General features: G+C 38.2%; 2 protein-coding genes across 2 annotated transcripts in view; both read right to left on the bottom strand.

Moving 5' to 3' along the window:
* The window catches only part of SLC26A7 (solute carrier family 26 member 7), a 166,354-nt gene extending 165,747 nt beyond the window's left edge, over positions 1-607 (bottom strand). Inside the window, exon 1 of the mRNA XM_053896518.1 lies at positions 504-607. The gene's annotated coding sequence lies outside the window, so the exon portion shown is untranslated. The remainder of the gene's footprint in view (positions 1-503) is intronic.
* The window catches only part of LRRC69 (leucine rich repeat containing 69), a gene marked incomplete at its 5' end in the record, with an annotated part of 78,377 nt that overhangs the window by 21,563 nt on the left and 38,734 nt on the right, over positions 1-18,080 (bottom strand). The window contains one exon of the mRNA XM_019453189.2: positions 504-605. Coding sequence (XP_019308734.1) covers positions 504-605 — 102 coding nt within the window. The remainder of the gene's footprint in view (positions 1-503; positions 606-18,080) is intronic.

Here is an 18,080-nt window from a genome sequence, read left to right as displayed (position 1 = left end):
GAAGATCTGCAATCTTAATTCATCTGTCACTAAAAAACACACAAAGAGAGTCCTCTAATATGCTTTTCTATTCCATATTTTAATATCATCAATTTGTCTGATTAAAGTGAACATGATTTCTGGGTCAGATTCATTTATCCACTAGAAACAGGGACAAGTGAAAATGGGAAGGAAGAGGCAAAAACCATGGTAAAAACAAATCAAATACACCCTTTAAATAATACTAAAAAAATACTTGGAAGGTTAAAGTGAAAACAACTTCCTCTCTTTTCTTTTCATCCAATAAAATGTTTCCATTTCTCCAAATTTGGTCACTCTAGATATCAGTATTACATTGGATTCTATAAGCCAGTCAAAGAGATTATGTCTAGGATCCACATTGCCAATGGACTAGGGTTGCTGTAATCATTTACCAGTTGGCAAGAATGCTTTAAAAGAAAACTCTTTAAAACTTAAATCATAGCTTTAGTTTCAAGAGCTGTGTGAATGGTATAAGGCTTCACCTGTAGACTCCAGACATCATCTTGTTGTACAGCGGTAACTGGCTCCTTCAGGAACAGAGGGTTTCCTTCACAGTAGAATTCCCTCAGCTTCAGGTTCTGAAACTTTCAAAACAAAATAAAAACTTCATTTCATCATAAAATAACAAACTTCACTTTTGAGGCTCATCTTACTTTATTTAGAACTTATATTCCATGTTAATATTTTCACATGGAAATACTCTATTGTTAAAAGCATAAAGGTCTTCTTGCTGGAATGAATGGTATTGACCTTAGAGGTCCCTGGTGGCATCCCCAATACTAGACAGCAGAGAAAACTTGTTGAGGATAACAGAACTGATTAGTAATAGAACGGGGGTTAGTTAAATAATCAAATGCTGGGAATATTTTGCAAATAATATATTTGTTAGAAAACCAAGTATGATGAAAAATAACATTCTAATTTACACCAAAATGCAGGTCTGAAAGACTGTGAACCATGACCCATTTATGTTCAGTAAGAAAGGTAAGAGAAACAAAGGAAAATCAAAATGCCCTATGAATAAAACCTAACCTCAACTGGACTCTACCATTTGAGTAGAAAAATAAGGGATTCTCTCATACTAATACTGTGCCTTGCCTCCCAGAAACTCATGCAGTTTTCAAAGTTAAACTCACTTTAGGGAATTACTCTCCTGAACTTCAGTTTCAGCTTTGAAATGGAAAAAAAAGAAGACCCATCTTTGGTGGTGTGCTGGTAAAACAGTTCTCTGGAAAGAATATAATTTTTTTAAAGCCCTGATTTGTGGCATATTTTGGTTCCTTATTCCTTAGTATAACTACTTCTACCATGGCGATTACAGTCACAAAACACAGAGCTGGGGAGAAATATGGAAAATTGGTTCTTATGAGCCAGGATGCGCTGACATCATCACACCGCTGTGTCTCACACTTACAGGAAAGTTACAGATAGTTCCCTGAATTCTGCCTAGGGTTTGAAACATAGCAAGCATTCAATAAACTAAAATAATTGATTTAAAACATCTTTCCAGGGTGTCATGTCACTAGGTCTCAAAAGTCTCCAGAAATCTCTACAACACAGACAAGATTTTGAAATAAAACACAGAGCTCAAGGCCATGTTGGAATCACCTTGTCTCCTGGTCCCACCACAGACATTCTGCCTTTCCTAACGCAGCTTCCTATGTTGCCCACCATGAGGGAGCAACCTAGACAGTTGAATCCAATGGTAGCCCCCAGTCAGTGCTGAGTGTGTTGAAATGAAGAAAGCACTCCCTGTGCTTAACGGAACCATCATAGTTTCCTTTCTGTCCTAAAGAACAACAGTCCATAATTTATATCAAAACTCATAGCCCCTTTTTTCAAAACAGATACAAACTTGAATATCTTGGTATATGTAAACATCATTAACATCATTTCAAGTTGAACTGTGCTTCAAAGAGCATACATTTCTCTATATGGAATCATGCTTTTCTTCCTTCAAATCCTGTCACTACACTTCCATCATACATGGTAATGAGTTATTCAGTTTGCTAACTTACCACACATATTTCAAAAGGAGGTGATCCTAATGAAATTAATTACTGAAATTCATTAGTATGTGTTTTGCAAAGTGACAAAATCTCTCAATGTCCACTCTGAATATTCCCCAGAATATTCAGAAAAAAACATTTTTTGTACCCTCTCTCTCTGTTCACTACTGGATTTCCTGTCAGCCTAGTAACTTAATAGAACAATATTTTTGTCCAGTAGCGAAATCAGTTACATTATCTTCTATTAGTAAAATGTTGTTACAGCTTGTCAGAGTTTCTTTGCACGTGCTTACTCAAACAATAAGAGCTATCAGTTTTGGGGCACCTGGGTGGCTCAGTCAGTTGGGCAGCCGACTTCAGCTCAGGTCATGATCTCGTGGTTTCTGAGTTTGAGCCCCAGCTGGGCTCTGTCCTGACAGCTCAGAGCCTGGAGCCTGCTTTGGATCCTGTGTCTTCCTTTCTCTCTCTGTGCCCTTCCCCCACTCATGTTCTGTCTCTCTCTGCCTCTCACAAATGAATAAACATTAAAAAAAATTTTTTTTAAGGGGCGCCTGGTTGGCTCAGTCAGTTAAGCATCCAACTTCAGCTCAGGTCATGATCTCACGGTTCGTGGGTTCCAACCCCGCGTTGGGCTCTGTGCTGACAGCTCAGAGCCAGGAGCCTGCTCCGGATTCTGTGTCTCCCTCTCTCTCTGCTCCTCCCCCACTCATGCTCTGTCTGTCTCTGTCTCTCAAAAATAAATAGACACTAAAAAAAGTTTTTTTTAAAGAGTTATGAGTTTTATCTCAACTGGAACAATTTTGCCCCTCCCCCACAACAGAGATTGACAGACATTTTTGGTTGTCATAACTGGGTAAGGGGAAGTATTGCTGGCATCTAATTAGCAAAGGCCAGGGGTGCTGCTAGGCATCCTACAATGCATAGGACAGCCCCAACAACAAAGAATTACCAGGTCCAAAGCAGTGTTGAAGTTGGAACATCATAAGCATTCACTGACCTGTCATATCTGGAGAAGGGACTGGCAGCTACAGAGGAATAAAGGTTAAAATGAGGGTTTTTTTTTTTTTTTTTACTTTTCTAAGATAAGGGTCACTTGAGCATGTAGAAGGTAAATGCCAACATAGATTAATGTAAAGGAGAAAAAAAGGATAATTGAAATAATAACGATCAGGTGAACACAGAATGACCTTTGAATACTAACATCTTTGCATTATTTCCTCCTCTGTGGCCACAGGAAAGGAGGTATAAATGCAGGCATGGATAAGTTTGAAGGTGCAGGTTTGGATCACTGAAGGAATCAGACATGATGCCTTCAATTTTGTCTTAAAAATAAAGAGTAAGACCATCTGTTAACTGAGTTGTGAAGCAAGGTGTCATTGTGGAAAAAGGCATGAAGAAGGTGGTGAAAGCTGGGACTATGCTACAGGTTTTTGAAGAGAAACCTGGCCAGAGACAGAGGTGCTGACAGATGACCTACTGGAATCCACACAGTTGTGGTTTTTCCTGTCCATATATTTTGTGCTTCCATTTAGCACTTAGTAGCCCAGATCCAACACTGAGAATTTACAGAATATGTGCATCAGAAAGCAAGGGAATGAATGCATTGCATGTACTAAAGAGCAAATGATTCAGACTTTATGATCTAGACTAGATAGAAAAAGAAATGATAGTACAATGTTTCAATGAACCAGGAGTAAAAGGAGAAGTAAAGGGATGTGAAGTCTCAGTGACCCAAAAGAAAAGATATGGCTATAAAGCAATAGGGAACTGGAACATAGAAGGAACCAGTGCTCAAACTGCCATCTTGGACTTTAATTCTTCCAATTTAGAGCAGATGAAGATGATGTTAAGATCCAGACATAAGGGGCACCTGAGTGGCTCAGTTTGGTTAAGTGTCCCACTCTTGGTTTCAGCTCAGGTCATGATCTTGCAATTCGTGAGATCGAGCACCACATAAGGCTCTATGTTGACAGCGTGGATCCTACTTGGGATTCTTTCTCTCCCTCTCTCTCTGCCCCCCTCTTTGTCTCCCCCTCCCTCTCTCAAAAATAAATAAACTTTAACAAAAAAGAAGAAAAGATCCAGACGTGAGAGTGGAGGTGGTTTGTTGAAGTAAACACTGAAAAACTCGTTAAAATCAAGGATTCAAGGTGCTCTGCGCTGAAGATTCCTTGTTTTTTTTAAAGTTTATTTATTCATTTTGAGACAGAGAAAGTGTGAGTGGAGGAGGGGCAGAGAGAGAGGGAGAGAGAGAATCCCAAGCAGGGTCTGCACTGTCAGCATAGAGCCCAACATGGGGCTCAAACTCACAAACCATGAGATCATGACCTGAACCAAAACCAAGAGTTGGTTGCTTAATTGGCTGAGCCACCCAGGTACCACAAGCTGAAGGTTGCTTGTATCAACCAACTTTACAAATGAACTTCCTGAGTAATTCTCTCAAATATTTGGGTGTCTATGAAAAATCTCCTGCTGGAAGTCCCACAATGACTAAAAAGTCTAACATCTGAAACTGAACTCATGTTTCCTCCAAATTTTCCTCTTTCCTTTTCCTGATCAGCCACGTCAAATCTCCCGCCATGTTCTGTCAGTTCTACCTTCTTGAAACTTCTGGAATCTATCCTTTCTTTCCATCTCGCTCTCCCACCAACCTCCTCACTACTTCTGCAGAATCTCCTCCTACTTCCGACCCCAGCCACTAACACTCTGCCTTGATTAAAGCCTTCACCCTACATGAATTATTGCAATAGTACTCAAATTAGTCTCCATGCAAACCTCTGCTGCCAAAATTGTCTTTTAAAATAAGAATTTGATCATAATACAATCCTGCTGAAAAATTTTCAATGTTCTCTTTTGTCCACAGAATGAATTCAAAATCCTTAGTATGTCATAATTGGCTCTCCTCAGCTGGTTTCTCCAACCCTATATCCTGGTAAGCTCAACCTTTGCCCTTACATGCCAGCCATCCCAAGGTACTTAGGGGTCTCACAAGAGGCCTGTGTCTTATCTCACAGTTATTACTAATGCTTTGCCTTCTTCTCACCCCATTCCTGGAACACTTCTTCAAAATGAAAATATCACCCACCTAAGCTTCTCTGGCTTCTGCCAAATGTTTCCACGTCCACTCCTTGGGCCTTATATATAAATCATACCACCTACAAACACTATGAAATAATCATTGTTGAAAAGTATCTTCATCTACCAGGCTTTTGTCTCTTTAAGAACGATATCTTAAGTGCCTATAAATGCAACTTCTAAATTCAGTACTTTGAGCATAGCTGATGCCCAGTAAATAATTGCTGTATTAACAAATGTCTTCTCAGATATCCCCAGGTACCCACAGCTCTCCCTGGAAACTCAAAATTTTCAAAGGCCTCCTTCTCCACAAGGGGTCAATTGTGGTAACTGTTCCTCCAAAGCCCCATGCCTCAGGAACAATGTATACGTTCAGCAAGTCCTTCTGTTGCTTCCACTAGCCTAAAGTAGTGAGGGAGATCAGAAGGATCTGGTTTAGCAAGAACACCGTTAACGTAAACAAGGAGAAAGGAGGCTGAGATTTAATAATAACCAAACCAGAAGTGATAAGTAGGCTAACAGCAAATTACTATGGACTCTTCAGACCATTTCAGAACTCATGGGGTTACCCATTAGGAAGAACTAGAATTTCTAAATAAGCTAAAGCCTAACTTGCAAAGAGGAAAAGATTTTAAGTGTGGGGCTATGGCATTCAAAAAAATATATGTTAACAATTCTAAAAGGGACATGAATAAGATTTGTGACCAATGAGAAATTCAAGAAAATAAGTGATACACTTCATATCTAATCAGAATTGTGTAATGAGTAGGCTGATGATATCATTTGAACATAAGAAAGCCAAAAACTCTCTTCTGGGAACCCTTGTCTCACACACCCTGTACAAGTGGGAGTGAAAACAGGCACAAAGTGACCTCAAGTGAGGATCCTTTAGTATCTGCTGGTTACTTGTCCCAAGAGAAGACCCTTAGAAGGAGTTGAAGAGAGGAGGCCAAGAGAAGCCTGGAAGGAGGGAGATAACTAAACTCCAGGCTCTAAACACACACACACACACACACACACACACACACACACACACACACCCCTTCCTCAATTCTGGCCAGGGAGAAGCGACCAAAGGTCCCCAAGCTCAAGGCCCTTCCTGCCTGCCTTCACTACACTTGGCCTTAAAGCTGATGGGACAGTGGCTCCAGAGTCCTTGTCAGGCCTCTTGGTCTAAATATCACTGTAAAATGAACAACTGGTCTGCAAGGGCTTGTTTGTATCTTCTCACAATCCCCACCCCACACCTGCTTTAGACCCCACTTTTGTCCTCGTACCACCTGAGAACCAGCAGGGAAACAGGATTTTGTTTCCACGAGGCCCTGTGTGCTCCATCCCCAATGGTGTGATCTCCTTACAATGGAAATTAGATCACATCACTCCCTTGCTCAAAACCATCCAGGGGTTCTCATCTCACTCAAGATGAAACACAAGATTCCTGACACTGTCTTACATGATTCTTATGATTGGACCCTGCACCATCTTTGACCCTGAGCATTCATTCTCTCACTTTCTCTATTTCTCCCTCCACTCTGGCAATGTTGGCTTTTTTTCCAGAAATTCTGCACCTCTTCTTGGCATTCTGGTCTCAGATTTGTCCATACCATTAAAATTCAGAATAAAATGGAAGCATACATTTAGGAGTTCAGATGCAACAGCCAGAAAAGTTTTCATTAATGCACAAACACAATGGAAAGGCATTCTCACATGCATGAGCTAACTACCTTAACCAAAAAAATTACTCAAGACACAAAGCAACTGAAAGAGAGTAACAAAAAGTAAAATTTTAGGGAATACATTTATTCTGCCTGCCAAAATGCAAACAATAAAAATTAGGAGGTGGGTGGGGAGATGGGTGAAATAGATAAAGGAGATTAAGCGTACCCTTATGGTGATGAGCACTGAGTAATGTACAGAATTGCTGAATCATTATATTGTACACCTGAAACTAAGATAACATTGTATGTTAATTATACTTCAATGAAAATAAATAAAGTAGCTTCTTAGATCCATCTACAGAAAAAATTAAAAATTAAAATTAGAACACCCACGGCCCAATGTAAACAAGATTGGGGCAATCAGTTTGTGAGCAAATTTGCAATGTCATCAAAAAGCCTAAAAGTTATTCTTACTCTTTGTTAATTCTACTAGTAGGAATTCACCCAAAATAAATATTTGAAATGGGAACAAATGTTTATACACAAAGTATGTTTCTCAGAATTATTTAAAATTTAAAAATCTTTTCCCACATTAAAAAAAAAATGACCTGGTAAGTTATAGGACATACCTGAATCCTCTGCCCTCTGTCTTTTAATTCCCTGTGTTTAGGGAAACAAAACCCTGGGTCATCCCTGCCATCAGTTTTCCCTATCTCTGCACCCAAATAAAGAAGTCCCATTTGCAGAGTCACACATTAGGGTACACAGGAATCATAGTCACCAACTTCCAAAATGCTCTTAGTGGTTGCCAGAAATTCTCCTCTGTTCAGTATGCTAGCCAACGTTAATTCTATTTTTTCTTTGCTGGCCTATCATTCTTTGCCCAACCATGAAAGAATCCACCATAGAGCTCACCACATTTTCTTTTCACTTTATTTTCTCTTCCCTAGGCAATTTTACCCAAATCCACAATTTCAATTAAATCTCTGTGCCAATGACTCTGGTTCCACACATGATAGCCAACTGCCTACTCAAAATCTTCACTTGAATGTCTTAAATACAAGTCAAACTCACCATGTTCAAGATTGAACTCATGATCTTCTCTCCTGAGGCTTGTCTTTTTCCAGTGTTTTCTATCCCAGACCACAGAAAGCTTACTAGCCCATCACCATTTCCAAATTTACCTCTTAAACATCCCATGAATCCATTTAGGTCTTTCCACTCCTACTACTACCACCTTAGACGAAGTTACCACAATTTTTTTTACTTGGCTTTGGTAAAGAACTACCAGAAGTCCACCCAACGTTCCCTCTGATCTCCTCCAGTACGTCTTCCACACTTCAGACAGAATGATCTTTTCAAAATGCAAATCTGATTATGTCACTTCCTCCCTAAAATCCTTTGAGATTTGTGTTGCTCTTCAAATAAAGATCAAAATCCTTGCCATATCCTATATTCTTTGGCCATGGCCTCCTCTCATCCAATCTCTGAGCTCCAGCCACACTAAATTATCTCCAGTTCCCTGAACATCCATGTTCCCTCCAAGCCCTTTTCACATACTTGTCACTCTGTCTGAAATATGTCTTTTCCTTTCACTTAATTGATTCCTACTCACTCTTCAGCTCTCAGCTGTCACCTCCTCCAGGATGCCTTCCTTAACCAATCTGTTGGGTCAGGCTTCTGTTTTCTCTCACAGACCAGCGGGTTCTTTCTTTTAGTGTACTGATTTCAGTTTGTAATTATACATTCATAATGTTAATTACTTGATTAATATGTCTCCCACTATACTGCAGCTCTGAGAGAGCAGAGATCCCATCTGGTTCCTCACTATTATATTCCCAGTTCCTAGTGCAGGACTTAGTATATAACACGTATGGGTTTAGGACGACAGACTTCGGAATCAAACTGCCTTATTTAAATTTCAGCTCCACTGAAATTTATACTGGGACCACCAAACTTTTCCTACTCTGCGGATGCTTCCCCAACACCCATCTTCCACCACTACCCAGGGAGTCCGCTACCTACAGATTTTACATGGTATGGTTTTACTACTTGGACATTTGAACAGGGGCTTGACTCTTGAGCCAAAGAAAGCTAATCATAGGCCTGACCCAATCATCTGAAATCCAACAGGCTTGCCTAATCAAATACTCTCTTGGGAATTTAAACCAAGAAATATGGAAATAATTTGCAATTGAGTTCTGGAAGCTGGAATAGAACAGTTATTACGTCAAGGACCTGGAGACTCCACAGTAGGCTATGTGTATGTTGAATTTATAGGAGACTGGAACCAAGGTATAAGCAGAGCAGCATTTGGAATATGGCCACATTATTCCAATATTATACCAACCAATTGCAACAAGTGTGATGACCTAATAGTTCATGCCACTGAAGATCCCAGATGCTCTTTGAGCTGAGAACATTCATTCCAATACCTTTGGGCTCTGCCCAGCCTTACTGTAGCTCCTTCTTAAATACCTGTGAAATTCTCTTCATTACATCTTCTCTATGTAACTTTAATTTCTATTTATGTTGTAACCGAAGAGCCAAAATAAAACACATATACCAATTTCAACATGTCATAGAATTTTCTTGTCCCACCTTCAACAGATAAATGATTCTCTCCACTGTTTCTGAATTGCTCCAACTAACCTTCTTGGGTACTTTAATGCGAATCCTTCTTTGTAAAACATAAAAATTGACTTCTCCCTCCTCTCAATCTAACTAAGACTTTCAAACCTTAGTTACTCTTTAAAAACAGTTTCAGGCTTTTGAAAGAAAATTATGTAATTAGTATCTCTCCACAGGATAGGGAAGCCGTATACCTAGTGATGTTCTTTCACCCATAATTGTAAATCTCACAGACCTAGTTACAGATAAAAAGCAGTAATCAGCAGTAACTAAACTATAAAAGGCACTTTCCTTGGGGAATAACAAAGAAATCAAAGTTCCCAACCTCTGCCCTGAAATATTCTACAATTTAAACTGAAGAATTCCATCTTAAAATTTATTCAGACCAGGCAACAATTCAGAGTAGTGAACCAGAAGAAAGATATTCAAAGATTTTGTGAAAGCTGTTTATGGTTTGAAAACCAATTGTGAGATCTTTGGTCTTCCATTTTTTTATTCTGACAGGAAATTAAAATTTTAGTGGCCAAATTCTTGATGAGAACTGAAGAAAGAATGCCAATTTGTAGCTTCTGCCTTGGTTTCCACGCAAGCCCCAATGTGGTTTTAAGCCCTCCTCAAAGGTGTAACACCTTTAATTCCACTCAACATACCTTTGTTCTTTATTCATATTAGATATCAATGTTTCAAGAATTCTTGACTGCTTTTCTTTACCTTCTCTTAAGTCACTGTTATTTTAACTAAAACACCCTTTCTTTTAAGCTCTTCATATAACTCAATCTATATGTAGTAGTAGAACAGAGAAAGCATTGTCCTCAAAGGCCGGGAACTGGTTCAAATCCAAGTCCTCCACACAACTTCTTTGTACAAGTCATTTAAAGTATCTGAGACTGTTCTTAATGTACAAACATAACAATACCCCCCTCAATGACTGTGAAGATCAAATGAGGAAGTATAAAATACTTAATAAACTTTAAAGCATTCTAGAAAAATTAGGTACTATACCAACATGTAGTCCATTCAGCAAGTCACGTTTATTGTTTTTCTGGCTTGTTAGGATCAGCCGGTATTTTGTCTTCCTTTTTTACCCCCAATACTTTGCTTCATTTAAGCTCTACCAGGCAAGAGTAAAGGCATTTCACATGCTGCAAATGTATTAGCAAACTGATATAAGTACTTCCAGTTTCAAGATGGTAAGATAGCACAATCAGCAATATCCTTCTCCCATGACAAATCCTAGAAATGACACAAAGATACCTTCTAAAATAAAGAATAAATAGCCACTTAAATACAGGAAGAGAAATCCTCATAGGAACAGAAATCATGTGTAGATAGTATCATTTGAAGAAGGAAGTATCAACCCAGGATGATATGAAAACCCCAGAAAAAATTCCCTCCCCACGCACACACACAAATAGAAATGAAGGAACTCAGTACACAAAGGCAGTAGAGGTCTCCAGAAAAGAATGGGTAGTGAAACAACAGACAGGAGGATTACTGTACTCTCTCAGAAGCAGGTAGACACTGGGCTCATTCACCCATTCTTATCCCACAGCCACACTCCACCTCCTATCCCCAAACTTCCTTTCCCTGAATCCTGCACACCTATACCCTAATAGGAGCAGTGCTTTGAAGAGAAAGAAGTAAGAAGGACCCTGAGTGGCTGGCAACACAAGGGAAGAATAAGCAGCTATCAGAATGCATTATACCTGCTGGAATATTTTTAAGTATTTCTGTAGTGTCATTGACCAATACAAACTCCTGTAATAACTTTATCTTGTCCCATAAGGTGAACTGCAAAGACAGCTGCCAGCTCTCAGGAATCTTGTGTTCCAAATTCAAAAATAAGATGAAAGTTTAAAAATAAAATTACCTGAAAATAAGAGGTAAGAACTTATACCAGAAGAAATAGAGCTAATAAAACAAGACTCTAAAGTAATTAGTATAATTAATATCTTTAAAGAGGTATGTGAAATATTGCTTAAAGCAAGAATAAGAACCAATTTTAAAACTTGGAAATGTTGGGCTTTCTGAAGCAAAATTTGGCAACATTCATCAAAGCAGTTAAAGTATGCATAATTTTGATCTAGCAATTACATTTCAAAGAATCCTTCCTAAGGGAGTAATTAATGGTATGTACAAAGATTAGCTACAATGATATTCATTGAAACATCTTAATTGTGGCACACAGGTTTAAATCTCCTACTTGTCAAAAAATAGGAGACTGCTTTAATATAAACAACGTCAATATGATGCATCCATTAGAAATAGAGAGGTATGGTTGAATCACTATGTCATATACCTGAAACTAACATAACATTGTACACCTGATACTAATGTCAAGTGTAATTCAAAAAAAAGTTAACACAAACTAGGCCAAGCAAAAAAAATTCAATAATTAAGTCAAATGTCCACAATAAATCTAGATACCCAATGGGGAAAAAGAAGAAAGAAAGAAATATAAAGGTAGGGAAATACTTTAAGAAATGGGAAAATTTTTTAAATAAAAATTGAAAAGGCAGATTATAAAACATGTATATATAAATAATACACTAATATGCATGAGTAATACTAACACATTAGCGTGTATGACTATTCCATTAAAAAAAAATCTACATGTGCATGTACACACATGCATTCACAGACACCCCTGTCCCTCCCCCCCCCCAAAAAAAAACAAAACTGGAAGAATAGGAAAAAAATAAACCAACATGTTAATTTGGTTTCCCTGGCGCTTTCCCTTGGCCCCAGTATGCTTGCATTATAGGTCATTTTGCTTTTCTTTTTGCTTATCTCTATTTTCCAAGTAATCCACAGAGAAAAGATATTTCAAAAGTTTTTTTCTGAAATGATTAAACTTACATCACCCTAATTCTGATTTCTGATCTGCAAACTTTCAGAAGATGTGTTTGGGAATGGCAGCAATGGGAGATAGATGCCTCCTGTACTGGGTTAAAGGACTGAAAATACAGCTTCCCAAAGTAGACAGAATTTTCCCAGGGCTAAAAGTATTTCAAGGATTTCAAGAAAGCTATCTCAACATCTGTGCTGATTCTAAGATTCTCTCAGAAGTTTGAAAACTCTCCCACATATCTGGCCCATGAAGTATAAATGTAAGAATGTAGGAAGTATTTTTTCAAGTTCTCTGCTGGTTCAGCTCATGCATTTCAATAGTGAAGGCTGTTATGATCCCTAAGGAGGTGAAAATTGGTTTATGGAGGAGGCAAAACAATCTTAGATATTATAATTGCTTGCGGCCCTCACAACTCAATCCTACTTGACAATATAAACATGTACATTCTCTCTCTAGTGCTAAAATTTAATGGGGTAGGGGAGGAATTATTAGGGGGAAAATATCTAAAAATCTCCTAGCAGGAGGAGGACAATAATGAAAAAAAAAAAAAAAAAAAAAAGGAAAAAAATAGTGAGAAATGTTGGTTCAGCTATAGGAACAAAAAACCCAAATTCTTTTTTTCACATATCCTCTCTCAGGTTGCTTAGAGCATTCACTACTTTTATTTATTTTTTTATTACACACATACTCACACATACATGTATGTACACATGTTCTTTTGTTTTAAAAAACTCAACCAATTGACTCTTCGACAACTTGCCCATATACTCAAATGTGTAGACAAAAAATTATAAAATGCTAGATTTTTTTCTAAGCATTGTGTTACTTTCTGTTTTCAAATATAAGTGTCCAAAGCTTTGAAGAAGTGTCAACTGACAGCTATTGACATTAGTTAATATTAAAACAATAATAAAAGTTTTTCCAGAAACCCCATCCAAAAGATTTTCTCTGATCAGAACTGTGACACATGGCCACTCTCCACAAAGGAGTTCAAAGGTAGAGGGTTTGAGATGGAGCCATCAACCAGCTTCCCAACAGCACCTGCCACATAGGTTCATTCAAGTCCCTCTGATCATATGAGTAGCAGACTCTCTTTTATACTGTGATTTGTTCTTGCAATGTTGTAAGCCTGCAAACAGAGCAGTGCACAAAACACACAAAATCTGCCCTCCAGGACATACAGTGCCCTGTGTGCTTTCTTCATGAACTACCTAAAGTTATATTTTAGGTATTTGCGTATTATGTCTCCCCCTCTAGAATATAAGATTTAAGAGGGTAAGGAGTTTATTTTATTCACCTCTGTATCCAGAATGCCTAGAACAATAGTTCCTAGCCTACAAAAGACATGCAAATACATACTGAACAAATGAATTAATAATAAAGAAATGTGACTAACGGAACTGTAGGATCTCTACCCAAGATTAGACAGCTTATAAATAGCAAAGCTAATGTTTTATGAATCTCTGACACAAAAGAAAAACATACCATCTCCTTAAATTCTAAACCAGTGGTGCCAAGGTGACTGCCATTGATTTGTTGACTGGTACAAGATCAGGAAAGCCAATTATGAGCATCAATGTTCAACTTGGCTTCTGGTGATATCATGTTGGTAACCTGAAACGGACTATGGTGGGAGTTTTTACCCCATGGTAATCGGTAGATGTCACAAAAAGAGCTAGTTGTCAAACACTTACCGGCACATCACTGGATATTTCCTTCCCATCCCAGTTCCTTATCTATTTATTCTGAAAGCACTTAGATGAGCTACCCTTCCTTCTCTCCCTAGGAGCTGTCCTTACTTTGTTGCTTCTGTGGGACTCTGAGTTTTCAGCATGGTGCCCTCCTCTTGCTTTCTCCACTTGCCAAATCTCAAAATCTTTGAATAAAGATCACAGCCCAACAAGGGTGGGCACTACAGTAACTAAAAATTGTGACTATTCAACAAGCAAATCAGGCAAGATCATCAGGTGTAGGTGGGGAAAGAGAACAGCAGAATTTATGACCAGCTCTCTCTCTATGAAAAGGGGCAGGGGCAGAACTTTTACTGGAAGACAGCGCCTGGTTGGCAGTCCTGGTCTTACTCTGAAGACGCATAAATCCTCTTGTTCCTTTTATGGGGACAGTTAGTGCTGGACTGACTCTACTTGTTATTCCCCAGAGGACATTCAGTGGAACTTGTACTGCAAAACAGTGAATACCTGAATAAAAATTGCATGGGAGTGTTGTAAAATAATTTCATAAAGTGGCCTCTTCCACTGTAATATTAAACACAAGCTACATGTTTGTTTTGTTTTGTTCCTGCTTTGCAGTGCATCTTTGATCCACGAGCATAACTGTTCTTCCTGCCATCCAGTTAAAAAACTACTAGCACTAATTAGATTTCCAACAATACACCTCAGGTATGCATAGGTTATATTTTTTTTCCTCCAACCCCATTCTTCCATTATTCCTCCAACCCCCTGCCATCATTCGTCTCTGGCTCAGACTGCCCAAGGGGCACCTAGATATGTAAGGGATAACCTAGGGGAAAAAGTGAGGGGTATCTTCTAGCATAACTTCTCTAAGGCCTTGACGTCAATGATGGCAACCCCATGGCACTGTAACAGTGCTTGGGCTTTGAAGGTGAGAGGCAAAGACAGGAATCAGGACTAATGTAACACAAAGCACTAGCTAGGTTTCTAATGACTTACACTTGCTAGCTCAGGCAATTACTACAACAGCCAGTATTATCCGTATTATTATAAGCACAATGTATATATTCTGAAACAAAAAAAACTACAGTATCAAAAGCCTCACGGTCTCCCCACAGTGACACACTCAGCTTTTCGTAATGTCACCTACTGTCTCCCCATCTGTGAGTTGGTTCTCTGATATCCACTGCACTGCTTAGCTGTCTTAAGCCTTATACGAACCCAGTGTCTTCTGTCTGGAATTATTTCCTTGATTTATAGCACTGCTTTCTCTTTAGTCTACCCTCCTAGAGAGTCGCACCTGCAGTTTCTTTGAAGTTCCCCCTTTAATCCAGGAATGCCAGCAACAAACTCTCTGACATGTACCTAAAAATATGCTCCAAACTCAGTATGTTTTCTTACCCTCAGCAGTAAGGTTAGAGGTTCCGTTTGAGGGAGACTTCAGATGTTACCAATTGTTCTTCCTAATTACTAGGCACAAAAAGCCCACTGCAGCAAGAGCTTGCAGCATCAACTTCCAATCTCCACTCCTTATCTCAAATGAACCTATTTCAAGGGTCTTGACTTCAATTTTGTAAAGTTAGCCAGAGCTTATAGGAGCATAGGGAGCTAGGCAGCAGGGGCAGAGGATTCAGAGATCAGTCCTATCTCTGGCTAGTTCAACTCAGCCATGCCTTCCACAAAAATTAAAAGAACATACAATCGTGACAAACAGGAACCATCTATGATAATCAGGCATGGTATATTTATATAAGTTACTACCAGTAATTAAGAGTATTTGGAATTTGAAGTGACCTAGGTTTGAATTTCAGCTCTGCTATAGGTACATTAATCTCTTCCCAAGACCTTGGTTTTCTCATATGTAAAATGGGAAAAGCAATAGTACCTAGCTCGTAGAGCTATATGAAGATTAAATAAGATGGTGCTTCTAAAGTACTTAATACAAAACCAAATATATAGTTTTCAAAGAATATTAGTTATCATTGTTGGTTTTTATGCAGTAACTTTTATACATCCTCCTTAGCATATTAGTATTTCTGGCAATCATCTGTGACCTGGGTGGATGAAATCCTTAATTAACCAACAATACAACAATATATCACAAACTGAAGAGCACCCCTCCTATGATGGCATTTGTCCACCCTGATGGTTCTGCCCCTATGCTCAGACTCAATCTAGTCTACGGAATTTTCTTTCCAGAATTTCCTAAAGGAAAGCTGCCCAGGTACTAACAAGAGAAAGAACTACTTTCTGGGCCTACTTCCCTGACACTTCTGGGTAGTTGCCTTCTTGATAAAGGTGGTTTTTTCCCCCTTCATTATGCTCTAGAACGTTGAGTCTTTACTGTCACTAATCACTGTACCTATCTACCATTATATCTCCTCTACACATCAGTGTAATTTTTTGCATATGGGCAAAAAAACAAAAAACAAAAAACTTAAAGGGGCAAAAAATAAAAAAACAAGAGAAAGCTAACATTTATACATGAGTAATTTTCCATAAATTTATTTGATCCTCGCCACATAAAAATCTTATGAATAATGAGAAAAGTGGCCTCCTTTCCTCCTACCCTCACTACTGATTATAAATAAAATGTTAAATGCCCTGCAATTTAATATAGGGAGCTTTGGAAGTCTCCTGGGATACCTACTCAGCCAGGGCTCAGGTTTTTATTTTTGCTTCGGTTTGTATTTTAATATAGTCTCAATTATCTTCCAAGAACTTTAGATGATTTATAGTAGAAGACTTATAAATTGTGGGCAATATAATTAGAACTCAAAAATATAGAAAAAGATGATCATTCTAAAATTGTAATCTGTCGGGGTGCCTGCCTGGCTCAGTTAGTACAGCATCTGACTCTTGATCTTGGAGTTGTGAGTTTGAGCCCCACAATGGGTATGGAGATTACATAAAAATAAAATATTTAAAAAGTAAACAAATAAGTAAACAAACTTCAATCTCTCAGTTCTGTTCTGAACTTCTTGGCACCCAAGGCAAAAAGAAGACTAGAGCTTGTATAACTTTAATTATCTCTTAAAGTTAAAAAGCAAGTATAACTATAAAAGAAAAGTAACACAGCTATTAAACAGAAATTTACCTTAGAGTTGTCTTGTAAGACTAAGGAACACAGAGTCCTCTAAAGAAAATGGAGCAGGAAAGCAATATATGACCAAGTAAATAAAGTGGAAGATGTAGGAAGTAGGGACAGACTTCAAAGTCAGAGAAGAATCTTGAGATTCTTGGAGATAGATAAAGACAGACAAAAAGCAGGTAAACAAATAAATAAATGTTTATAACAGTGGTAAGTACCATAAAGAAATTTTTTTTTAAATTGACATAACAATGAGATGGCTACTTTGATTGGGTGTCCAGGGAAGGATTTCCTGAGAAGTTGATATCTACCCAGAGACCTATAATGACACAAAAGAGCCAGGCATAGGGAGATGAGGGAAGACTATTTCCTCAGAAAGGCAGGAAATAAGGAGACCATAAATACTACTTAACCAGAGAACCAGATCTAGTATCTATGCATCAGCAAGAGAATGATCTGACTGAGTCACAGTTAGAGTGCTTTGTTGTTTCATAGTCTGCTACCTAGAAATGAGCAGAGGTGAATGTTCATTAAAGAAAAGGAAATGTGTTGCTTGCTGAAGAAGGCAAATGAGGTTTTCAGAATAAAGTCACTCAAGTTTTCTCACTGTCTTAATGAAATCTATCAAAAACTTCCAAATCCAGTAATAGAAAATAAGGTAATTCAGACAAAATATCTCAATAAACATGAATATATATTAGAAATCTTCAAGGTATCAAAGAACTAATATGACCAATAGAAAAACCAAGACATGATCTAGGAGCAGATGGATATTGAAAGAAATGAGTCCCACATTTAAAACCACTTTTGTTCCCTGACACCAGAAAGAAATTTTCATATTTGAATAAGGGTAAATAAAAAAAATATCCACCCCATATAGATAGCAGCCCTACTTTGAATATTCTAGGTAACTCTTAAGCATTGAAACTAAAGTGGTACTGTATTATTATTTCCACTGTATTACAGTGATGCCATTACATTACTGTAAAAGTGGCCAAAAAAAAAAAGAAAAAGAAAAAAGAAAACAAACTTCTCCAGGAAGTTACATCATCT

This window comes from Panthera pardus, unplaced genomic scaffold, assembly GCF_024362965.1.
Source record: "Panthera pardus isolate Hobbes unplaced genomic scaffold, ASM2436296v1 HiC_scaffold_7, whole genome shotgun sequence".
Classification (NCBI taxonomy): domain Eukaryota; kingdom Metazoa; phylum Chordata; class Mammalia; order Carnivora; family Felidae; genus Panthera; species Panthera pardus.
This window is presented reverse-complemented; position numbering and strand designations above follow the sequence as displayed.